The sequence below is a fragment of the Physella acuta genome, unplaced genomic scaffold (genome assembly GCF_028476545.2).
Source record: "Physella acuta isolate Inbredline_101_S28 unplaced genomic scaffold, ASM2847654v3 ptg000257l, whole genome shotgun sequence".
NCBI classification, from domain to species: domain Eukaryota; kingdom Metazoa; phylum Mollusca; class Gastropoda; family Physidae; genus Physella; species Physella acuta.
This window is the reverse complement of record NW_026731776.1, coordinates 1,006,785-1,032,216: the sequence shown is the minus strand read 5'-3', so window position 1 is coordinate 1,032,216 and position 25,432 is coordinate 1,006,785. Positions and strand designations below refer to the sequence as shown.

Below are 25,432 nucleotides of genomic sequence, written 5' to 3'. Positions count from 1 at the left end.
GTGCTACAACATGGACTCACCTGAGTAAGAGTGTCAGGTCTATATCATTTGAGAACCTCTCCAGCATGTCTACACCTCGGGCTGCTATTTTATTGACTTTCTCACGCAGACTAGAACTAGATGCATACTGGGGGCAGCGCTCTCTCAACATGTCATCCACATTGGCTTGACGCAGGAATACCACAACTTTCTCATTGTAAGCTAAGAAAGATGGAAAATCAGTTATCACTGAAAGCTAAGCTGGCAAACTTCCAAATCTCAAGGACATGAAAACATTAAAGAGACAATATGAGATAGAATAGGTAATGAGCTTTTGACTGCCTGATATTTTTGGTGAGATCAGAAGTTTAAGCTTTAACTAATAAGTTTACAAATACCAATTGTTTTGTAGATTCTATAAAAAAACTAGACATTAGATCAGATGTTTAAGCTTTAACTAACAAGTTTACAAATACCAATTGTTTTGTAGATTCTATAAAAAACTAGACATGAGATCAGAAGTTTAACTAATAAGTTTACAAATACCAATTGTTTTGTAGATTCTATAAAAAACTAGACATTAGATCAGAAGTTTAAGCTTTAACTAACAAGTTTACAAATACCAATTGTTTTGTAGATTCTATAAAAAACTAGACATTAGATCAGATGTTTAACTAATAAGTTTACAAATACCAATTGTTTTGTAGATTCTATAAAAAACTAGACATGAGATCAGAAGTTTAAGCTTTAACAAATAAGTTTACAAATACCAATTGTTTTGTAGATTCTATAAAAAACTAGATGAGCTTACCAGTAGGAATGGGTGCTACGGCTTCTGACACAGCTGGCTTAGGAGGAGGGGGAGGCTGCGGTTCAATAAAATAAAAATATATACATTGAGTTAGTGACATTTTTCAGGCTGACCACACAATTGTTCCAACATTGATAAAAACTTTGGTGCGATACAAGTTGCAGCTAAACTATTCACATCTTTACTTCAGTATGATACAAGTTGCAGCTAAACTATTCACATCTTTACTTCAGTGTGATACAAGGTGCAGCTAAACTCTTCACATCTTTACTTCAGTGTGATACAAGTTGTAGCTAAACTATTCACATCTTTACTTCAGTGTGATACAAGTTGCAGCTAAACTATTCACATCTTTACTTCAGTGTGATACAAGGTGCAGCTAAACTCTTCACATCTTTACTTCAGTGTGATACAAGTTGCAGCTAAACTATTCACATCTTTACTTCAGTGTGATACAAGTTGCAGCTTTACTATTCACACCTTTGCTTCAGTGTGATACAAGTTGCAGCTAAACTATTCACATCTTTACTTCAGTGTGATACAAGTTGTAGCTAAACTATTCACATATTTACTTCAGTGTGATACAAGTTGTAGCTAAACTATTCACATCTTTACTTCAGTGTGATACAAGTTGCAGCTAAACTATTCACACCTTTACTTCAGCATGATACAAGTTGCAGCTAAACTATTCACATATTTACTTCAGTTGATACAAGTTGTAGCTAAACTATTTACATATTTACTTCAGTATGATACAAGTTGTAGCTAAACTATTCACACCTTTACTTCAGTGTGATACAAGTTGCAGCTAAACTATTCACATCTTTACTTCAGTGTGATATAAGTTGTAGCTAAACTATTCACACCTTTACTTCAGTGTGATACTAGTTGCAGCTAAACTATTCACATCTTTAATTCAGTGTGATACAAGTTGTAGCTAAACTATTCACATCTTTAATTCAGTGTGATACAAGTTGCAGCTAAACTATTCACATCATTACTTCAGTGTGATACAAGTTGCAGCTAAACTATTCACATCTTTACTTCAGTGTGATACAAGTTGCAGCTAAACTATTCACATCTTAACTTCAGTGTGATACAAGTTGCAGCTAAACTATTCACATCTTTACTTCAGTGTGATACAAGTTGCAGCTAAACTATTCACATCTTTACTTCAGTGTGTTACAAGTTGCAGCTAAACTATTCACATCTTTACTTCAGTGTGTTACAAGTTGCAGCTAAACTATTCACACCTTTACTTCAGTGTGATACAAGTTGCAGCTAAACTATTCACATCTTTACTTCAGTGTGTTACAAGTTGCAGCTAAACTATTCACATCTTAATTTCAGTGTGATACAAGTTGCAGCTAAAATATTCACATCTTTACTTACACGTGGGGGAGGAGTTTGTAGGAAGTCAGGGTTGATTGGAGGCACATCAGTAGGGAGACGAGGGTCCATGAAAGTTGTAGTTCGTAGGACATGATCAATGAAAAATGCCTGGGAAATAAAACAGTTTTGAATAGGACCTCTACTTCAGTGTTGCACAAATAAAACATGAGTTTATGTTTGTACGTACTTTCCCAGATTTATCATACTTCATTTCCCAGCGTCTTGGTAGCTCTTTGGATTTATCACAGAACAAATTGACAAAAGATACTAAGTCTCTGTTATGTTGATACCTGGAAGGGAAGTTTCAAGTCAAAATCTGGCATTGATAAGACAGAGGATGTTATTTTACATTGACCAGGAAAAAAAAAAGAGTGCTGTAACAAAATGGATTGGATAAAAGAATGGCAATATTTACCTTTCAAATGTTTTTGGATCTTTTCTAATCTTGGTTATCATGTGTTTTAATTTACTTGTTCTATTGTATTCAACCATTGCATTCTGAAACCATCAGAGTATAAAGCACATGAGAGATCAACTCAATGGGTTAGAGCAAGTTTTGATAGTGGAGTATGACACATCAAGACAATAGTTTAGAGCAAGTTTTGATAGTGGAGTACAACACATCAAGACAATAGTTTAAAGCAAGTTTTGATGGTGAAACAAAGACCAACCTCGTTTACTTGCAGCATAGGGAAAAAGTCAGGTCGTGTGAGGAACTTGACAGCAGGAAACTTGTACACACTTCGCTCTGATCTGTCAGCAGATCTGTCTGGCAAACTGTCTGATGGTGTGGCAGAGCTTGGGCTGTTGTCTGATGCGTTTGATGCACCACCTGCACATAAAGAGATAACATTTGATGCACCACATGCACATAAAGAGTTAACATTTGATGCACCACCTGCACATAAAGAGTTAACATTTGATGGACCATCTGCACATAAAGAGTTAACATTTGATGGACTACATACACGTAAAGTTAACATTTGCTGCACCACCTACATATGCACATTTTAAAAATAAAATTTATCTTTACTAAAAAGTTACGTAATGTAAAACTTCTTAGCTGCACGGTCGAAGCTATAAAGTCAAGTAAAAGAAGACTGGTCTCAACTACAACACACAAACCATCTCACCTGTTGGTTGGCTGGAGTCACCTGAAGCTTCAGCATCCACTGGATGATTCTGGGTGATGGTGCGACGGATACTCTGGTACCTGAATATCAGAATAACAATACAGATACCAGGATATGTATATGTATATATATATATATATATATATATATATATATATATATATATATATATATATATATATATATATATATATATATATATCCTTATGTATAAAAGCCCATGTGCGCACTTCTCTGTCTATCTCTCTGTACGCAACATATTTCCTGAGGCTATGAACTTAAAGATACGTATTTTTGTTGAAAATAATATGTTGGATGTATTAAATATATGAACTAAATTTTATTCCAAGAAGGAAAATAAAATTAAATGCATATTTGAATATAGAAACACATTTTTAATTATGCAACCTGAAAAGTGTTTATGGTTGTGACAAGAATGCAAAAAACAATGAAGTCACATATTGAAACTACTGAAAGTACACAACACCAATGGCGTCACCTTCTAATTTTAGAATACGAAGAAATGAACTCTTTCATTCAAATTAGATTTACATCTATAGATTTACTTATAAAGACGTATTCTATGAAATGCATTAAATTTTCTCAGCCAAAAAACTATAAATTACTTTGAAAAAAAACCCCAACATAATGACCATTGAACGGAATCGTTTAGGTCTTTTAATCAGTGTGTGCATTTAATATGGTGTTGTGTTGACTAATAATTTATATAATTTGGTTATATTGTTCAACGTGTAGTAAAGCTCATAGCATTTTGACCAATAACTATTTTATGAATTATTTTTTCCCAAACAAGTACAACATTAAAAACGTATAGGCCTATAATTCACGTGAAACGGGTACCCATGGCTAGTATATCTTTAAATATATATATTAAAATAACAGTACACAGATACTTAGATCAAACAATAACAATACACTGACACCTGGATTTAAAAATAACTAATAATTGTAGCAGCTGTTTACCTGCGGTCAAGCTGCTGCCTCTGTTCTGAGCTGAGAGTGGGTCTTCGTTGTACGGTCTGAAAGCCAGTTTGTGGGCGCTGCCAGGTTGTCGTTCTATTTACATGGTCTATATAAAAGATGCGGCCGTGGCTGTCTACCCTAGCTTCCCAGCCTACATGAAGAAAGGTCAAGGGTCAACTCAAATGTACAGACAAAACAGCTTATCTACCCAGACTACATGAAGAAAGGTCAACTCAAATGTACAAAAAGACAAATTATATTCTCAAGTCTGGTTTATTTCATTTGTAACCCCACTAGCAACAAATAAACACCCACTAGCAACAAATAAACAGCCCTTGGTTACTCCACTAGCAATAACAGCCCCTGATAACTCCAGTATAAGCTTAACATATAAGTGAGTAGCCTACCCGATGGTAGGACATCGTCTATGTCAGGATGTCTGGGGTACTTGATGGCTCGCTTGCGTGGTGGTTCACCACCTTCTGCCCCAGCTGAAAGAAAATGTTTGTTTTATAGCATTGTCACCAACTTACCAATCCCTCCCCCACCCTCAATGACCAACTCACCAATCCCTCCTCACCTTCTATGATGGACTTTCCAATCCCTCCCCATCCTCCATAGTCAAGTTACCCATCCCTCCACAAACCTCAATGACCAACTTACCCATCCCTCCCCAACCCTCAATGACCAACTTACCCATCCCTCCCCAACCCTCAATGACCAACTTACCCATCCCTCCCCCACCCTCTATGACCAACTTACCCTTCCCTCCCCAACCCTCAATGACCAACTTACCCATCCCTCCCCACCCTCAATGACCAACTTACCCATCCCTCCCCAACCCTCAATGACCAACTTACCCATCCCTCCCCCACCCTCAATGACCAACTTACCCATCCCTCCCCACCCTCAATGACCAACTTACCCTTCCCTCCCCCACCCTCAATGACCAACTTACCCATCCCTCCCCACCCTCAATGACCAACTTACCCATCCCTCCCCACCCTCAATGACCTATTACCCATCCCTCCCCCTCCCCCAATGACCAACTTACCCATCCCTCCCCCACCCTCAATGAACAACTTACCCATCCCTCCCCACCCTCAATGACCAACTTACCCTTCCCTCCCCCACCCTCAATGACCAACTTACCCATCCCTCCCCCACCCTCAATGACCAACTTACCCATCCCTCCCCACCCTCAATGACCAACTTACCCATCCCTCCCCACCCTCAATGACCAACTTACCCTTCCCTCCCCCACTCTCAATGACCAACTTACCCATCCCTCCCCACCCTCAATGACCAACTTACCCTTCCCTCCCCCACTCTCAATGACCAACTTACCCATCCCTCCCCACCCTCAATGACCAACTTACCCTTCCCTCCCCCACTCTCAATGACCAACTTACCCATCCCTCCCCACCCTCAATGACCAACTTACCCTTCCCTCCCCCACTCTCAATGACCAACTTACCCATCCCTCCCCACCCTCAATGACCAACTTACCCTTCCCTCCCCCACTCTCAATGACCAACTTACCCATCCCTCCCCACCCTCAATGACCAACTTACCCATCCCTCCCCACCCTCAATGACCAACTTACCCATCCCTCCCCACCCTCAATGACCAACTTACCCTTCCCTCCCCCACTCTCAATGACCAACTTACCCATCCCTCCCCACCCTCAATGACCAACTTACCCATCCCTCCCCCACCCTCAATGACCAACTTACCCATCCCTCCCCACCCTCAATGACCAACTTACCCATCCCTCCCCACCCTCAATGACCTATTACCCATCCCTCCCCCTCCCCCAATGACCAACTTACCCATCCCTCCCCCACCCTCAATGAACAACTTACCCATCCCTCCCCACCCTCAATGACCAACTTACCCTTCCCTCCCCCACCCTCAATGACCAACTTACCCATCCCTCCCCCACCCTCAATGACCAACTTACCCATCCCTCCCCACCCTCAATGACCAACTTACCCTTCCCTCCCCCACTCTCAATGACCAACTTACCCATCCCTCCCCCACCCTCAATGACCAACTTACCCATCCCTCCCCACCCTCAATGACCAACTTACCCTTCCCTCCCCCACTCTCAATGACCAACTTACCCATCCCTCCCCACCCTCAATGACCAACTTACCCTTCCCTCCCCCACTCTCAATGACCAACTTACCCATCCCTCCCCTGTCTTTGAACCTGTCCCTACTGAGAGCAGCTGTAGCACTTGAGGCATTGGTTGGGTCCACCTGTGCACCACTATGGCTGCTAATCCCATGGGAATGGCCATCAGCTGCGTCAACTTGCCCTGATGTTGTACAGAGGCGTGGCACTATGATGGGGGGTGACAAGTGTTCTGTGGACCGGGCTGCCTCACATTCACTGAAGGAGGGGGGAGAGGATTCTTCCAGACCTCCGTTGGCTGTAGCCGGCTTCTGGGTTTTAGAGCGAGTCCACAACTCCAAATTTTGGCTAATCAGTTGCCTGTTTTGTTGCCGCTCTTCTGAGGATAGCTGGCGCTGGCGAGTTGACGACAAGTTGGTCAGCTGGGCAAGACCGTCCACGCTGCGCCGTTTAATGTGTGCTGCCAATGACTGGGATGCACCTAATGCAGAAGGTTCACTGGTTGTAGACATGGCGAGGCTGACACGTGAGCCAGCCACATTATCTATCCCAGCTCTAGAGGTGGGAGGGGAAGGTGCAGCTCTGTCAGATGATGAAGGAACGAGGGCCAGGTGCGCAGACCTGTCTGAAGAATGGTTGGAGCCCCGCACACCTGCATTAGGTGAAGCTGGTTGGTGGGTGCTGGTGGGAGAGACAGGTATTACAGGGGGACCCCAGGGAAATAGTTCCACAACTTCCCGACATTCAACGGGACTGTAAGTTCGTGGGGGGAGAGGAGGTGGGGGAGGTTCTAACCTTGGTTTACTAGTTTCATGATTGTTTGTAGGACGAGGTGGTAACGGAGGCGCAGAGGTTTTGTTGATTCTAGGAGGTAGGGGTGGGGCCTTGTAAGTTCTGGGTGGCAGTGTGGGAGCCTCAGGCTTGAGGGCTGAGGGAAACACTGGACCCCCTGACTGGACCGTCATGTCCAGCTCTGGCTGGCCCTCTTCATCAGCTGTTGTACTGCAGGCAGCAGCAACTAAGCTCTGGCCATCCCCACCTTCAGGTCTGGCACAAGCTCCTTGCAGGCTACTGCTCGAGTCTGTTGGGTTCAAGGATGTTTTAGGGCTTAAAGAAACATCAAGTTTATCACCAGCAGACATGGAGGTGCCAGAATCTGAGCTCTCGGCATCCTGTCTGGACATGAGGCTTGTCTCCCCAGGCAGCTGGTAGTCTGGTGAGCTGGGCCCACCCCTCAGGGCCTCCTCACACTGCTCTGTCTCCTCACTGATGTCCCAGGTGGGGGTCAGCCTGCCATGGGGGTCAGAGACCACCAGGCCGGGGTCAGTGTGTCTGTGACGGATGTGAGAGGTGCGAGGTGTGTTCTCTCCCTGCTTGGACAGGGTAGCAGGCAGTGATGTTTGCCGCTGGAGGCATCCATTCATCTTATGGCCATCATCTGTAAGAAGAAACACAAAGGTAACTAGGGGTAACAGATGGTAACTGCAGGGGTAATCACATGGGTAACAGTCAATAACTACATGGAAACACATTTTAACAGATATCTAGCTGGTTTTTCTACCTTGAAATAGTAAAAAAAAAGCTAAAATTAAATATGTTAAAACAGCAGGTCACAAGATGGTCATATCACAAGTCTGACATTCAGTGGTCAGTGTGGCCAGGTGAAGCAGTGGAGGGGAGGTCTATAGCTACATTGTGGGCTAAGTGGAACATAGTACAAATTATTTACTTAAAAACCTATATTATTATCAACAGCAAATTAATTGGTGTTTCAATAAATGGGCATGATAAAATATGATGTGACGGCAATTTAAATAAAAGTGTGGAACAAATGTTGAGGTTCCTAACCTTGCAGCACTAACTGAAGATGAACTTTAAACTGTACTGCACCACTGACATTATCTGATGGGCCTTTTCTCATCAGCTCTAGTAGAAACTCTGCTGGCCTGGGGGTTTCAACAATCAACACATTAACACAATCTACCATGTACATAACATTAACACACTGTACCACGTACATCTTAACAATCAACACATTATCACACAGTGTACCACATACATCTAAACAATCAACACATTAACACAATCTACCATGTACATATCATTATCACACAGTACCACGTACATAACATTATCACACTGTACCATGTACATAACATTATCACACTGTACCACGTACATAACATTAACACAGTGTACCATACATCTAAACAATCAACACATTAACACACTGTACCACATACATCTAAACAATCAACACATTAACACACTGTACCATGTACATCTAAACAATCAACACATTAACACACTGTACAATGTACATCTAAACAATCAACATTAACACACTGTACCACGTACATAACATTAACACAGTGTACCACATACATCTAAACAATCAACACATTAACACACTGTACCATGTACATCTAAACAATCAAAATATTAACACACTGTACCACATACATCTAAACAATCAACACATTAACACACTGTACCATGTACATCTAAACAATCAACACATTAACACACTGTACAATGTACATCTAAACAATCAACATATTAACACACTGTACAATGTACATCTAAACAATCAACATATTAACACACTGTACCACGTACATAACATTAACACAGTGTACCACATACATCTAAACAATCAACACATTAACACACTGTACCATGTACATCTAAACAATCAAAATATTAACACACTGTACCATGTACATCTAAGCAATCAACATATTAACACACTGTACCATGTACATCTAAGCAATCAACATATTAACACACTGTACCATGTACATCTAAACAATCAACACATTAACACACTGTACCACATACATCTAAACAATCAACACATTAACACACTGTACCATGTACATCTAAACAATCAACACATTAACACACTGTACAATGTACATCTAAACAATCAACATATTAACACACTGTACAATGTACATCTAAACAATCAACATATTAACACACTGTACCACGTACATAACATTAACACAGTGTACCACATACATCTAAACAATCAACACATTAACACACTGTACCATGTACATCTAAACAATCAACATATTAACACACTGTACCATGTACATCTAAGCAATCAACATATTAACACACTGTACCATGTACATCTAAGCAATCAACATATTAACACACTGTACCATGTACATCTAAGCCAGTGGTTCCCAACCTTTTTCGAGTGGCGACCCCCTTTTATAAAAAGTAAGTGACCCGCGACCCCCATAGAATTAAAAAGCCGAAATTAGTATGGAAAGTAATAAGCACTATAATAAGATTTGCTAGTAGACTTTCAATATGAACTACTCTTGATAACTGCTTTAATAGCATGAGTAAAATTGCATACTATTCACTAAACCTTCGTGGTTAAGTTTTTAATTAAAAAAAATTTTTTTAACGCCAACCTATGTCATTATAAGTATCTTAATTTTGTTTTTAATCAAAGAATAGTGTTGAAAATATATTCTCGAAAAGTCAATAAATTTTACGTTTGGGTATGAATGGTGAATACTACACCAAAATTGTGTCTGCAGTTTTTCATCTTACTCGGAATCATTCTGCAAATCAAAGAATTCATCTTGTAATTCATCGGGAATGCTGGCAACATCAATGGAAGAAGAGAATGGATAATGCGTAAATGCAGATTCCTCTTTTTTCAGCTCAGAGAAATAGCGATGCAGTTCGTTTTCAAGAGATTCAAAATGCCCATAAATCGCTTCTTTCAAAATTTTAATTATCTCCCAATCAGATTCATTTACCACACCGCAGAGTTTCTCAAATTAACAATATTTCCAAGATTTATTTTCTTTACCGATTTTGCAGCTTTGATAAAAATGCCCCGAGATTAACATGGAAAGTTGTAATATTCGTTCATTTTCCCTGAATCTTCAGGTTAAGCTTACCTTGATGTTTGAACACATCTGCTAGGTATGATACTCTCTTCAACCACTCTATGTTGTTTTAAGTATACCAAAAAGTCTTGTTTCCTTTGCACTTTCAAGAACAATTTGATTTCAGATTTCAATTCAAAAACACAATTTACAACATTTCGTTTGACAGCCAGCGTACTGTAGTGTAAAAGAGCAGAACCTCGTGATCTATATTAATGTTTTTGCTCAGTTCTTTGAAGGCTCCAGATTTCATATAATTTACGACTTATACTAGCAATGGACTCTTGATGTCGATTGGTTAGGGTAATAGTTAGGGAGCTAAATCTTTTCTGTTTTCTGAAAGCCCGATTTTGAGCTAAACATGGATGGCGCACCATCCGTACAAACCCCCACAGCCGTTCTAACCCATTTTAATCATCCCGTTTAAAAAAAAAAATTGTATTTATTTTTTCCATGCTATCTTCACAAAATAGCAACTCTTCTTTGCTATTATCCGCATGAATATAGACACAGACTAGCAACTGCCAACACGAACTCACGTCTGTTGATTTATCAACTTGAAAAGCAAACAATGGTGAAAGCTTAATTTCAATAAAAATGTGTTATTTAACATTAACGTACATGCAGCGTTTGATGAGATTTTCTCCTTTTTTTTTTTTTTTTTTTTTTTTTTTTGCTTGGCATTTTCTATCGCGATTTCATTTGATGCTTGCACTAATGCTGGTGAAAACTTCCTGTTCGATCAAGTCTCTGGCGTTTGCAACTAGCTTCTTACCGACGAAAGAACTTCATATATTTTTGTGTGTTCCGAATGACTCGTCTCAAATGACGTTTTAGTTTTGAAGATTGTATACATGCGTGACTGAGAACAACTTTGTACAATGCGCTTTGTTTCTTCTCTATTACCTTTCCAGTGATGTTAATGAAGCCGAATTTCAAAATTTTTTCTAAATATTTATGTTTTGTTTCAAACTACTAAGGTTTAGTATACCAGTTGGCGACCCCCCAAAAAGACCTTCGCGACCCCCAGGGGGGTCGCGACCCCCAGGTTGGGAACCCGTGATCTAAGCAATCAACATATTAACACACTGTACCACCTACATGACATTATCACACTGTACCACGTACATCTAAACAATCAACACATTATCACAATCTACCACGTACATCTAAACAATCAACACATTAACACATAACATTATCACATAGTACCACATACAAAACATTATCACACAGTACCACATACATAACATTATCACACTGTACCATGTACATCTAAACAATCAACACATTATCACAATCTACCACGTACATAACATTATCACACAGTACCACGAACATAACATTAACACTCTGTACCACGTACATAACATTATCACACTGTACTGTACATAACATTATCACACTGTACCACGTACATAACATTATCACACTGTACCTCGTACTTAACATTATCACACTGTACCGTACATAACATTAACACTCTGTACCACGTACAAAACATTATCACACAGTACCACGTACATAACATTATCACACTGCAGCATGTACATCTAAACAATCAACACATTATCACAATCTACCACATACATAACATTATCACACAGTTCCACGCACATAACATTAACACTCTGTACCACGTACATAACATTAACACTCTGTACCACGTACATAACATTATAACACTGTACCACATACATAACATTATCACACAGGTCTTACTTTTGTTCAGCAATTTGATCAATGATAGACTGTATGGGTAGTGTGGCTCGTCCAAGAAACCTGCACATGGTGGGCCTGCTCTTGCTGAACTTGTGCTTGACCTCCACCTCCAGCAGGTCAGACACATGCACTGTCAACGTAAATTTCTGGGGGGGAAACAAGACACCATCATATGGTTGCTGGGTGACACACACTGCCTGCCACACAGATGTTGAGGGAGAAAGGTTCAGTCAACTGACTGACCTCTCACACTATACCTGCCACACAGATGTTGAGGGAGAAAGGTTCAGTCAACTGACTGACCTCTCACACTATACCTGCCACACAGATGTTGAGGGAGAAAGGTTCATTGTAACTTACCTCTGATCTCCAGCATGGGTTTCCTGTGTTAGTGGCTACGGTTGAGCGCACCTTCTGATAATGATGACTCTCTATGTGCTCTCTGGAGTTGTGTGGCAAAATTTGAAACTTGACATAAGGGTCAGGGTTGAAAAACATGCCCTTCTTCAGGTTACTGGCCATGACGTCTGTGGGTTGGACAACATAGAAGCATATGTACGTGCTAGACATTTATAATCAAACACAAACATCATGATGATTACACTGTGTCACACTTAGATTTACAGTTTTAGTTTTTACAATTGACGGGCTCAATAAACTCTTTCAAAAAGGTTTGTTAACTATGTCAAAAAGGTTTGTTAACTATGTCAAAAACATTTACTACAAAACAAAAACATAAGGCAGTTTATTTTATGTTTTTTTATTCACGTAAAGCAGCTAAAATAAAGTTGTACATATTACCTTTCAACTTTATCAGAAGACATTTCTGAATTTACACTAGCCACCAATTTTTACGAGTTTGATATAAGTACATAAAAGTCATGTTAAATTCTTCTATTCAGAATTTAAAAAAACAAAACAGAGTCAATTGTTGTCTAGCATGGGTGTATGTTAACAGAAGATATTTACTCACCTTCAATGGTAATAGAAAACAGAGCATTGTTCAAAGAATTCTCTTTGGTACCTGAAGCTTGAGAGGGTGACTGAAACCAAGAGAACACAAGAGTAATGCCTCAGAAAGTCTCCTCATGGCACAGGCATAAAAGATAAAAACAAAAACTTACTTTGGTTTCATTCTTAAGTAAAGCCACAGTAACAAGGGGACTAGTGGCTAACACCTCTCCACTATTTCCACTAATGTACTTGAAGCAAACATCAGTTTTAACTAGGAGTAAAAGAAAACAGTGAGTTTTCATTCAATACTGATCTATCAATTAACTAAGAATAAAAGAAAACTATATAGTGAGTTTTCATTCAATACTGATCTATCAATTAACTAGGAGTAAAAGAAAACTATACAGTGAGTTTTCATTCAATACTGATCTATCAATTAACTAGGAGTAAAAGAAAACTATACAGTGAGTTTTCATTCAATACTGATCTATCAATTAACTAGGAGTAAAAGAAAACTATACAGTGAGTTTTCATTCAATACTGATCTATCAATTAACTAGGAGTAAAAGAAAACTATACAGTGAGTTTTCATTCAATACTGATCTATCAATTAACTAGGAGTAAAAGAAAACTATACAGTGAGTTTTCATTCAATACTGATCTATCAATTAACTAGGAGTAAAAGAAAACTATACAGTGAGTTTTCATTCAATACTGATCTATCAATTAACTAGGAATAAAAGAAAACTATACAGTGAGTTTTCATTCAATACTGTTCTATCAATTAACTAGGAGTAAAAGAAAACAATACAGTGAGTTTTCATTCAATACTGATCTATCAATTAACTAGGAGTAAAAGAAAACTATACAGTGAGTTTTCATTCAATACTGATCTATCAATTAACTAGGAGTAAAAGAAAACTTTATAGTGAGTTTTCATTCAATACTGATCTATCAAGGCTATTCCATGCCGAACTAAGCTTAAAATGTATCTTTTAGGAAAAGGTTATTTATTTATAAGTATACTGTCACCAAGGCAGAAAAAAAAGAGCAACACAAAAGTTTTAAATTCTGAAAATTTTTTTTGAATAATTGTTTTGCTTTCACTCTTCTTGGCTTGTTCAGTGTTTAACATTTCTTTTGTTTTTTTCTTTTGTGAGTTACAGATGAACTTGTTAATTATTATATAGGATATAATTTACACGATTATTAGAAATAAAAGCTTTATCATGGTTTTCTGTTGATTCATGTATTATTAAATAAAACCTTTTTAAAAAACAACACATCACTAATTAACTTAAAAGACATAATAAAAAAGTTTTTTAATGGTAGGAACATTAGCAGAGTTAATAAAATTTTCACTATATTGAAACTTGTATAATAATAATAAATATCAAACTTACATTCAGAGAATAAGTGCTCAACTGCATTTAAATCCCACACAATGGCACCACGTGATCCCCCACTAGAACCTCGGGTTTTACATTCCAAAAACTTTGATGTATCAACTTCACCTAAACAATAAACAATTACACATTAGCATTGGTTTCATATAAATATATATACTATAATATATATATATATGTGCATGCTATTAACTATTACACTGTAAAATACATTGTACTTAGTAGTTAATTTTATGTAACCAAATATTGTAACTCTAACTTGCTAACTAAATAGAAAACACTTTTAAAAAATGGTAACTTGAACACAGGATGATAGAAACTGACCAAAATAAAAGAGTCCAATCCAATCCTGAGCTCCCACATCCTCAATAATATCCCACTCCACACAAATACCAGCCTCGTGATTTTTACCACCAGCTCTCAGCAAGACGGAGGTTTTGTCCACAGAAAGGTTCGACCAGCTCTGCGGACTTATTGAGTTCAGGTTGGAGTCACTGCTGCTCCTCTCCAATATGGGAAAATGCTCATGTCTATATAATGCAGCAGAAGCCCCACGTGGAAGAGACAAGTCATCAATGGAACTATAATCAGTGCTAGTTCTTTCAGACTTTGCCATCACATGCAATTTATGAGCACCTAAAATGCTACTCTATGTTGCATTGTATAGTATTACCTATCTCTAATACTGCATAATTACTGGTGCATATTTTATACCTGCAGAAAAATATTTCTTTGTTAGACTATGTAGAATCTAAAGGTATAAGAAAAGAAAATATGACATGATACAATAACTTTTACTTGATTCATTTTTTTAAAACTAGTTTAGACCATTTTTAAAAACTGGTTTAGACCATTAACTAAGTTTGTAAAAAGGTGCCTTTTGTGGAAGTTTGTAGGTACATTAATAAAATATACGGCTAAACAAGTGTGTCAATGCAGTTAATTTTAACTGGTATTGCGACACCTGGGGCCAACTAAACATATTGCAACATTTAGCACAATGCTCCTCCCATTTTAATACTGATTAGTAATTACCTGAGAGATTTTTTTTGACCTATATTATTGGCCTTATTATTATATTTAGCACTATATGTTTGGGTTAAGTATTGTGAATTATGATGCATTTTCCTATGACCAGATAAATTGTTTAAGACAAAATGTATCTGGTGTAACAGAAACATTTAAAAAATTGTATAATTAACAGTCTGATTGATTATGCTATGGTTTCACTTTAGATGATCTGGCTGTTTTATGATTGGGTTTGATTGTTTGCAATAATATATTTATTTAGTCTGACTAGATCATGTGGTTTTTAAAAAAATCACTTTATTTAAAAATTTTACTGGCAAAGTGGGTTTTTCAGAACAATGATCATAATGTTTCCACACACTGTATAATATAGCCAATCAAAGTTTGTCTTATTTCAATGATACATCAGATTACAATTTTGGCTTGATGTAGCCAGTATAAATAGAAATGTAACAATACAAAATTTGTCACTTTCTCAGAATGAGTTTTTGAATTATTAAATTTAAAAATTTTCTCAGGCTGAATATTTTTTTTTACATTTTTTTACTACTGCTATGAAGGAAAAATTTGATTTCAATTTAAGTCAACTATAATGAAGGGAGGCACTTGGTGGTGTCAATTGCTAAAAACAGGATTTCTAAATCAAATAAAACACTTCACTCATCCCTCTGACAGGGGTCGGCGTGGTCGAGTCGGTAAAGCTCATGGTTGCTTAACCGAAAAGTCTCGAGTTCGAACCCTCGGGCAGATGAGGCTCGTTAGCTGGGGACAGCCACTCTTCTAGGAGAGACAACTCCAAAATTAAACAACTGCTGCCTTGTAGTTTGTTCTTGGTTGGACAAAGGCTATGGAAGCAAATCCAAAAAGAAAAGCAGGCTGAAATCGGAGTCAATGGCCTCAATGGCGCATAACCAGTTGACACGTAACGCTTAATGGTGTTGGAGGCGTGGTCGAGTCGGCAAAAAGCTCATGGTTGATAAATTCGAACAGTCTCGAGTTCAACCCCACTGGCAGATAAATCTCGATCCCCTTCAACACTAATAATTAAGAACGAAGAAGAAGAAGAAGAAGAAGATCCCTCTGACTTTACATGTAGCTAGTCTAACTACTAATTAATTGACTTAGAATAGATCTTGTTACGAATACTAGTACTACTACTTACTACTAGAACTACACTATTAAGTAGGCCTATAGGATTATAATGATTTGGGGCTAGACTACATTTAAAAAAAAGTTAAACGTCATGTAAGCTAGATTCTAGATCTAGATGAAAATCTAATAATAGATCTAGATTTTAAATTCTAAGTGGCAAACTAAAGAACTTTTTGGGGGATTTTTTATACCAGTGTCTGATTAGAGAATCTTCTTAAAAAAAGGTTGTTAGGTTACTGATAGTTAACTAAATACACATATGAATTGCTAATATCAATGCTAACCCTGGACGATATTTTAAGTGTAATTGTAAAATGACCTTTTCTGGCTTTTTTTAAGCGCCAAAAAAGCTGTTTATGCATCATGTTACGTCACTGTGACATCAGCCACCAACCAAAACGCAGAGAAATGGTTGTCAGGCTGACAGTATGAAATCCTCTAGAAACGGAACAAAATGTATATCCTAACTTGCCTAACCCTAACACCCATATATCTAACCCTAATTTCTGAACATAAAACTAGTTGAGACTACAAAACTACTAACAACATAACACAAAAATATCAACATTGGTATCCCTAATCATCCAAAGTTTTGTTTTTAGTTTTCTACTAGATCTAGAATTCTAGATCTACTAGATCTAGATAACTAGCTTAGTAATTGTAGTTAGCCTGTCGCTTGACCTACTTTTATTACCGTCGTCATATTAATGATGGATGTGGAAAACAAAATATCGTGATTCCATTTTAAACAGTGTTTCATAGAAATATATACTTAAAATCGCGTTATTTTTGTGTATTCATCAACTATATCGGTAAACTCACTGAGAATATCAAGCAGAACATAATTAAAGTAAGCAAAACATGAATTGCTTTATTTAATATTGTTCTAAACATACTGAAAATATATTCTAAACTATAGAAAATTTTAACCTGCTTTCTACTAAACTAATGTCATTAATGTTTTAAAAATCATGCAGGGTAAAAACAAAACCTATAAAAAATAACTTGATTGAGACAACAGCTAAATAGTAAATAAGCCCGCAGATTTTGCCCGTCATGTATTTGAATCTAGCAGACGACACATTTCTGCTGAATGGCAGTGAACAGTCAATCGTGTCACAACAACACTCCTTAAAAACTAACCCACGGTATCACAGAAAATCAGTCATATCGTCATATAGCCATTGAAAAACAAACGCATTTTTTTCACAAATCTTTTTCTAGGCTATCGATTAAATTTGATAAATAAAATTGGTATAAAATTAAAGGAAAATATATGTAGTATGTAGTTTTTAGGCCTAACTGTATTGTTAAGTCACCTTGAGCAATTATGAAGTTTAAAATCTAAGATGACACCCTAATTTTAGTATAATAGGTTAAGTTCTTGACTTGATGTAAAAAGTTGGAAGATCTTGAAAAATCTTGATCTAGATCTAGTTTTTATTTAGAATCAAATCTAAATTTCAGATAAAAGTACTAGATCTATAGAAAACTAGATTTAGATTCTAAGCTAGATTTAAATCAAGAGTATATTACAGAATTATTGGGGTTCGGCCGAGATCGAGTCTAATTTCTTGATCTAGAATCTAGATTTCTAGAGATCTGTGATTCTGTCATCTCTTGTTGAATTGGTAATCTATCGTTTTGGGTACGTAAAATCGCCTGCGGCTATTTATGTACGAAAACGTTACCTCATTGTCAAGGCTTTAATAGAAGTATATTGTCATACTTTTGTGTCAAATATTATAGATAAATGAATAATAAACCTAAATCAATGGCCAAATATATCGATATAGGCCAGAAATTAACTTTAAACAGCAGTGTCTGAGAGCACGATTTGCTATATAACAGCAGCCATTTGTAAAATGAGTGGCTTCCCCCTGAATCTGGCGCTAAAAGCTTATAAAAATAAAACTTAGACAAGATGGCTGCTATAGTAAATGAGCATGGTTGCATCTGTTGGAAACATCGCTAGTCTTCATTTATTACGGAAAAGTTTTAATTCAATTGTTTAAAAACAGGTACATAAATGAATCAAGGAAACATTTTTGAATTTTTTAATACATAAATCCTCCTCAAAATGTGAAATAATTATTAAAATTTAAGGAGTCACCTGTTTTTCACATTACAAATCGCGTGCGATTTTACGTACCCAAAACGATAGATTACCGTTGAATTTGTTCTTTAGTAGATTTGGATGTAAACTGTAAAGTTGAACTAATCGAATAAATCGTTCTAGATTTAGATAATTAATTTGATGTTGTTATTGCATTTGGAACTACACAAAAATAAAGATCCATAATCTTCAAAATTTAGAGGTCTATTTAATAGTATTTATCCATTTACACAAATTATTCTTCTTCATTAACAAAGCTTCCTGTTTCTGTTGCCATCTTGGGATGTAGAATAAACCTGTCATTACAATTTTGTATCGATCTTTTCATCTATGATAATCTATATTATAGTATCGGCTTTTTAGATTATTTAAATACTTTATTTAATTAGTATTATTATTAGACTTCATTTGGCCTACTCGTTTTATCGTCGCTTAATTAGCCTTTAAGGTACTCTTTTTAGTAGTATAAAAATATCATTTTAGATCTAAGAAAAAGTGATAGAATTTTTAAAATCTCGATTTTTAACCCCAGTCTAGCAAAATGAAAATAAATCCCGCATGATGAGGAAGCGCGGGAAATAGTGCGATATGAACCATACTAACATAGCCTAGTTTATTAATTAGTTTCATTAGCCTAGTTAGTTGTTAGGCCTAAGGGATACGCTAGGTCTTGAATATAATAGGGCATAGGTTAATGATAATGAATAAGTCGTTGGACTCGGCATGCCCTGATGCATCTGTATCATTTTCTAGAACAGAAGTTTCTTTAAAATGTCTTATGAATTCAGTATCATGCAGGCTGTGGTAAGAACTTAAACCGCAGTTAAGCGGCTTAGCCTAAACTGGAAATTTAGGCCAATTAAAAATTAAAATAATTAAATTTATTTACTATTTATTTAGAATCTATGGCTACTAAATTAAATTAGGCCTAGATCTAGATCTATTACTAGACCTCTATTTATTATTTATTCATTTATTTTTGCTTTCCAAGAAAGAAGGTGTTAATAAAATTTAATTTTAATTAGACTCTAGAACTAGATCTAGATCTAGATCAGGGGTTCCCAACCTTTTTTTACTCTAGAGCACATTCTAAAATATCGGTAGGGTGGCGGGCACCACCTATTTTAAATCGACAAACTCCTTCCATAACTTGTCCTTTTCCCATAATTTATTTTCTTATTTTCTTATAGTCATAATAATAAACAAAATGTTTCAAAATAGCCTAATAAAACTATTTGGCATTTTTTTCAAATTGCTTACACACAGAGAAATGTATTTACAAAACGTAAATAGTGCAGTCTGGTTCGCCGCTAGACAAGTTGGGACAAGTATCAAACATATTTAATAAACCTAGGCAGTAAAAAAAAAATTAAAACTGTGACAAATGAATAAAAATAAATCATATTTTAAAATAATGTTTTTGAAAAAAATTCTGTCTCTGTCAAATAGTGAGAGGCGGGCACATACGAATCGTTCAGCGGGACCCCTGCTCTAGATCTAGATCCAGCTGTAAAAATGAAAGCCTGTCTCAATGTGTGTCTGTCAGTCTTTTATGTAGATCTAGGCCTAGGGCCTATTACTATACTTAGTACTAGTTAATAATTTATTATCAGGCCTAGATCTAGTAATAGTAATAGGGACCTATTAGTATTTTCACAGTTTAATTTTTTAGTTTTTTTTATCTAGATTTAGAATAGATCCTAGCTGTCTCGATGTTGAAAAAAATGTGTTTTTAACATTTTTTTAATGCTAAAAGTAAAAGCTTATTATCAATTATCATTTAATTTTACTAATTGCCTTTCTTTAGCTCTGAGTTCAGCACAGAACTACACTCCCTGGGACAATGTGAACATCGATTTTGTGGGTAAAAACTATTTCTAACAATCTTATCTTAATCTGTTTTTATACTTCAAGCCTATTGCAGGCTCATTGAGCTGATTGATTAGACAATGAGGATGTGTGCATTTCACCAACTTAACAAAATATTTCTCAATGAAATTAATGAAATGTTTAATTAAAAAAATGTGTTTGTGTATAGGCCTAGGTAGAGTATTTTTTTATTTCTTCATCCAACAAGCACCTTCACGGCAATAGTTGTTTGATTTTGAAGTTTTCTTACCTCAATGGGTTGCTGTCTCCAGCTATTGAGCATCATCTGCTCATTGAGATCACACTTGAGACTTCTTTTGGCTTTAGCAATCATGAGTTAGGGGACCGCATGGTTGGATGATAGAGCTTTTGACTACTAACTGAAAAGTCTAAAATACAGATACCAGGCTTGAATCTTTAGGAGGATATCCCAGAGTCCACCCAGCTCTGATGAATGATGTTAGAATCAGTCAGAATTTTTTGTAGGTTTATTTTCTCAAAACTAGAGTGGAAGGTTTAATTATAATCTAGGTATTTACCTCATTTCTATGATAAGAAATATTGAAGAAGAAAAAATGTAATAATTATTTTTGTTGTATCAGATCATGTGCTGATGGCAACATAGGAAAATGCTGCCCAGTGTGCCGTATGCCATCACATGTCACACAAGCTCGTGTTGATAAGCAGCTGTCAAATGTGGCTGTTTTATGCACACAGGTGGCTCAACTGTTGCAAGGTAGATACATTTCTTTTCTTAAACATGTGGCTGTTTTAAATTTGTAGGCAGATAAAGCACTATAGTATAAAAGTTTTTGTTACCGTAACTCTGGCCTTAGTAAGAGTTGTATCAGAACTAGTAAATTATTTTTTCAAAATAGTCTACCATATCATTTATAATGTTTTACATTATGCTGTAGGCAAATAGTTTAAAAACTATTTTTTGAACTTTTTAAGACCGGAACTACATTCCCAGCAATCTGTCCACAGACTTGCCAGACTGTAACAACCCTTCCACCTGGCAATAATATTTTCTCCATTTACTCTGTTGTTTGAGCAGAATTGTATATCACAATATTGCTAAAGGGGCCATTTTTAGTTGTCTTTACAACTGCAGTGTTTCTGTAAATTTGATTTTTTTTTTTATGTTTTAAATTTTTTGTAAAAGCACTTGCAAAATAGCAATAACATGCTCTGTTACAATAACAGAAAATTAAAAGTCAACTGTGGATTAAATTTGCCAACTGTATCCTGAGAATAATTTTCTGTTAATGCATTTTATCAGGGAGAACTACTGTTGAACCAAATCTGGAACTGATTACCAAACCAAACAACAGCACCCCAAAACCAACTGGCTGTAATCAAAAGGCTACGTACAAAGATAGTCCCAGAGAAACTTCTGCTCAGCAGTGTAGTACTGTTTCAGATGAGCAAGTGTCAAATGTAACTCCATCTGAACTTCACTTGAACCAGAATGGCAAACAAATAGTTGACAAAAGTAAAAATAAGAGAGACACGAAAGCAAAACATAAAACTGACAGTGCAGATGAATCTAATAAGTTGGCTAAATCTTGCAATGAACTAGGTATAAAAAACAGCAAATTAGATTTGAAAAGTTCCACTTTAAATAGCAGTTTTAAGCTAAGTCCATCAAGTAAAAAGCAAACAAACAAGAAATCTTTTCTGACAAAGCGCAATGCAAAGGGAGAAACACTTTTACAAGTTGCAACTATTAAGGTAAAATAAAAATATTCAGTACAGTTCCAACATCATTGTAACATTATTTTTATTCATTATTTTAAGTACATTATTTTGGATTTAAACTGTAAGATAAGAAAATTATATTTTAAAACTTTAATATAACCGCAGTTAAAGATGCTTTTAAATCTATCTGTGTGTGCAGGCTGATATAGTTGGAGTTAAGAAACTGTTGGAAGATGGGGCTAATCCTAATGTAAGAGACAATGCTGGATGGACACCTTTGGTAAATATTGGATAGCCTATTCCATCTATGGGGAAAAGGGTATTTATTATATTGAAGTACATTTTAAAAATTATTTATGCAGGTATTATCTGGTTTATTAATGTAAAACCTGCAATGACCAAATAATGTATCTATTCTCCAGCATGAAGCAGTAAATCGTGGCAATGTTGCCATAGCTGAACTATTAATCAAACATGGAGCATCTGTCAATGCTCCGGCTCTTCTCAATGAAACGCCTCTACATGACGCAGTAAGCAACAACCATTTGGAGTGTGTGAAGCTTCTTGTTCTGAATGGAGCCAATGTTGTAGCAAGGTATTTTAAAAAAATTAACCTTCATTGTGGTTTATCAGCCTTGGAGTATGTGGTTGGCGGAATCAACCCATGTACATGTTTAAACTATAAACAAAAACTAAAAGAAGCACAAATGAATCTAGGTGAATCTGTCTCAGTAGTTATGTGTAATCATTTTTCACAATCCTTAATATTTATATAATTTATTTGTTTGTTGGATTTTTTTAGACTGAAGGTCCATTTTAAATAATTGTTGATTTATTGGAAAGGCTTCCCTACCACATTTCTCAAAGAAGAACTCTATACAATTTTGGAGTTGTGATCATCCACCTTGTAATCTCTCAAACAAATTACATGTACTTTATATGCATGACAGTATGTGCTTCTTACTTGTCTATGCTGTGGACTCTAGTCAAACTTGACTTTTCTGCTTCACATCAAGAAATATCTAGATGTTATGCTTTAGTGTCATGGGGTGCCTTGGTTATCAGTTGTGATGCCAATTTTAAGAACAAAGTCTTCGCTGAGAAAAAAACTCGGCTGTGTAATAGTTCTCTAATTAAAAGATATTAAAAGCTCACAATAGGTGGATCACACCCATGGTGTACACTAAAAGAAATTTTAAACATGATCCACTTTTATATAAATTTTACACACACCACAAGTTTACTCTAATAGTGTTTTTGTTCATAAATAAAAATTCTTGTCTGTAGAAATCAGCATGGACAAACACCACTTGACCTGGTCAAGATGGATGAAATGAGGGAAATCCTTGTGTCCAGAAAAAATGCCCCCGCTGCACTGAACAACTCTTCACATGTTAGTTTTATTTTGAACTAGAATGATTCAGTTAACAAAATATTACGTGTGAACTTTTCTGTAGGGAAGTGTTTGAATATTTTATTCTATAATAAAACAGGTAACAGAAGAAGATCATCAGTCTTTGTGCTTCACTGGGACTGCCCTAAGTAAAGACCAACAGGGCCTGTTAAAGAAATGTGCCCTCCTCCTTCATGCCAGACAAACTGACCACTTTTGCCAAGAAGGCAAGTTTGTTCAAACCTTCATATTTTTATCTAGTTTTATATTCTACCAATATTCAATGAATATCCCCAAAATACTATTTGATTTGAATTTAATAGATGATTATGAATGTATATTTGATAATTAAATTGTGGTCCATTTGTTGATTGCAGTGACACATCTAATAACTGGAACCAATGCTGAAGGACAGTGTCCAAGAACAATGAAATACCTGCATACAGTCTTAGCTGGCAAATGGGTTGTTGGAGTCCAGTGTAAGAAAAATATTCTGTTAGCTTAGTTGATGTAGAATCAACTGCTGCAATTTCTATTTTGTATAGGTTTCTTTAAATTTAAACATTATGCATGTCTGATAATTGTCTTTCCTCCTCTAAGGGCTTACAGAGTGTGTAGATCATAACAGTTGGGTAGCAGAGAGCACTTTTGAGTTGACTGGATGTTGCACCAACCCTAACACACAGGCACCGCAAAAATCTCGCACAAATAGACTTAGTCAGGTAAATTAAAAAGATTGATGTATTACCATATTTAATGTACATAATAGACTTTGGCATCTTTAGTTGACTGGGTGAGCAAATACTTTTTCTTTTTTAAAGTCACTTCCCATGTTTTTGACCTCAAAGTTTTATTGCTAATAAAAAATTGTAAAAGCTTATCCCAAATAAAAAACATTTAAAAACCCAATGAAATAGCTAAGTCAATATTATTTTAAGAGACAGCAGCTAATCATGTCAAATTAGTGACCAATAAATTTTATAAATTATTGTAGGAAATTCTTTCTGTTACAGCTTCCAGGCTTGTTTGATGGCTGTCAGTTTTTTTTCCATGGGAAATTTCAGCCCCCTACACCATCGCGGGAGGAACTGATTGGTCTTGTGAAACTAGGAGGGGGAGTTGTACTGACTAGAGAGCCCAGGTTACATAATCTTGATGATTACCCATACACCATCCCATATCATGTAGATACTAACAGCTCGTTGGCACATTGTGCTATTTATGTCATATACGATGATGCGTGCAGCAACCCACCATACGTAGAGGCCCAGCGTATGTCATATCTTCCAGCATCCTGGCTCTTAGATTCTATTGCTACTTTCTCACTGCTTGATAAAAATTGTTACCTTAAACACTAATTTGATTTTAAAAACTGAGATGTCTTTCTTCATTTATAAATACATGCTTTAATGTAAACCATTATTGAAATTTGATTTTTTAAAAATTTGTTTTTATCGTACAATAGATCTTGTAACTGGTTTGTAAAGTTGATACAGTGAAAGTTGTGGTGATGTAATGTGTATGAAAGGTGTATACATGGGTAGGAATGAATGCAGAGGATAGGTGAAGGTTGGGGTGAAAGTAGGCAGGTTGATGTGGAACTGGGAAGGCAATTGAGGAAAATAAAAGACTGTTATACCTAGCCTTAATGTGTTGTTAGTATATTCTATGAGATTCCTGACGCCCTCTCAGAACTTACTAGAAACATTTCTAGCACATTATTTTGTATTTT

General features: G+C 36.4%; 3 protein-coding genes across 4 annotated transcripts in view; 2 read left to right on the top strand and 1 right to left on the bottom strand.

The window, feature by feature from the left end:
- The window catches only part of LOC131938767 (E3 ubiquitin-protein ligase HECW2), a 29,569-nt gene extending 10,546 nt beyond the window's left edge, over positions 1–19,023 (bottom strand). Inside the window, exons 1-18 of one of the 2 annotated variants that reach the window (XM_059296925.1) lie at positions 18,968–19,023; positions 14,765–15,154; positions 14,438–14,548; positions 13,205–13,305; positions 13,054–13,123; positions 12,441–12,607; positions 12,081–12,226; positions 8,287–8,384; positions 6,491–7,876; positions 4,707–4,790; positions 4,300–4,450; positions 3,316–3,395; positions 2,854–3,014; positions 2,598–2,680; positions 2,370–2,472; positions 2,183–2,290; positions 791–845; positions 21–201 (exon numbers count right to left, since the gene is read on the bottom strand). In XM_059296925.1, coding sequence (XP_059152908.1) covers positions 21–201; positions 791–845; positions 2,183–2,290; positions 2,370–2,472; positions 2,598–2,680; positions 2,854–3,014; positions 3,316–3,395; positions 4,300–4,450; positions 4,707–4,790; positions 6,491–7,876; positions 8,287–8,384; positions 12,081–12,226; positions 12,441–12,607; positions 13,054–13,123; positions 13,205–13,305; positions 14,438–14,548; positions 14,765–15,056 — 3,377 coding nt within the window. In that variant the 5' untranslated portion in view covers positions 15,057–15,154; positions 18,968–19,023. Of the gene's footprint in view, positions 1–20; positions 202–790; positions 846–2,182; positions 2,291–2,369; positions 2,473–2,597; positions 2,681–2,853; positions 3,015–3,315; positions 3,396–4,299; positions 4,451–4,706; positions 4,791–6,490; positions 7,877–8,286; positions 8,385–12,080; positions 12,227–12,440; positions 12,608–13,053; positions 13,124–13,204; positions 13,306–14,437; positions 14,549–14,764; positions 15,155–18,157; positions 18,203–18,967 lie in introns of those variants that run through there. The other variant, XM_059296926.1, reaches the window with a different exon arrangement.
- The window catches only part of LOC131938779 (palmitoyltransferase ZDHHC16), a 38,419-nt gene continuing 31,502 nt past the window's right edge, over positions 18,516–25,432 (top strand). The window contains exon 1 of the mRNA XM_059296950.1: positions 18,516–18,642. The gene's annotated coding sequence lies outside the window, so the exon portion shown is untranslated. The remainder of the gene's footprint in view (positions 18,643–25,432) is intronic.
- LOC131938772 (BRCA1-associated RING domain protein 1) lies at positions 19,379–25,327 on the top strand. Its single transcript, XM_059296937.1, has 11 exons — positions 19,379–19,541; positions 20,545–20,601; positions 21,209–21,342; positions 21,889–22,340; positions 22,507–22,587; positions 22,730–22,902; positions 23,595–23,700; positions 23,801–23,927; positions 24,078–24,179; positions 24,301–24,422; positions 24,714–25,327. The coding sequence occupies exons 1-11, from the start codon at positions 19,432–19,434 to the stop codon at positions 25,056–25,058; spliced, it is 1,809 nt and encodes a 602-aa protein (XP_059152920.1). The 5' UTR covers positions 19,379–19,431; the 3' UTR covers positions 25,059–25,327.

Coding starts and splice junctions, on each gene's coding strand:
- LOC131938772 (XM_059296937.1), top strand. CDS start 19,432: ATGATAATGAATAAGTCGTTGGACTCGGCATGCCCTGATGCATCTGTA. Junction 20,602..21,208: donor TGTGAACATCGATTTTGTGG/GTAAAAACTATT, acceptor TTGTTGTATCAG/ATCATGTGCTGATGGCAACA. Junction 24,423..24,713: donor GCACAAATAGACTTAGTCAG/GTAAATTAAAAA, acceptor TTTCTGTTACAG/CTTCCAGGCTTGTTTGATGG.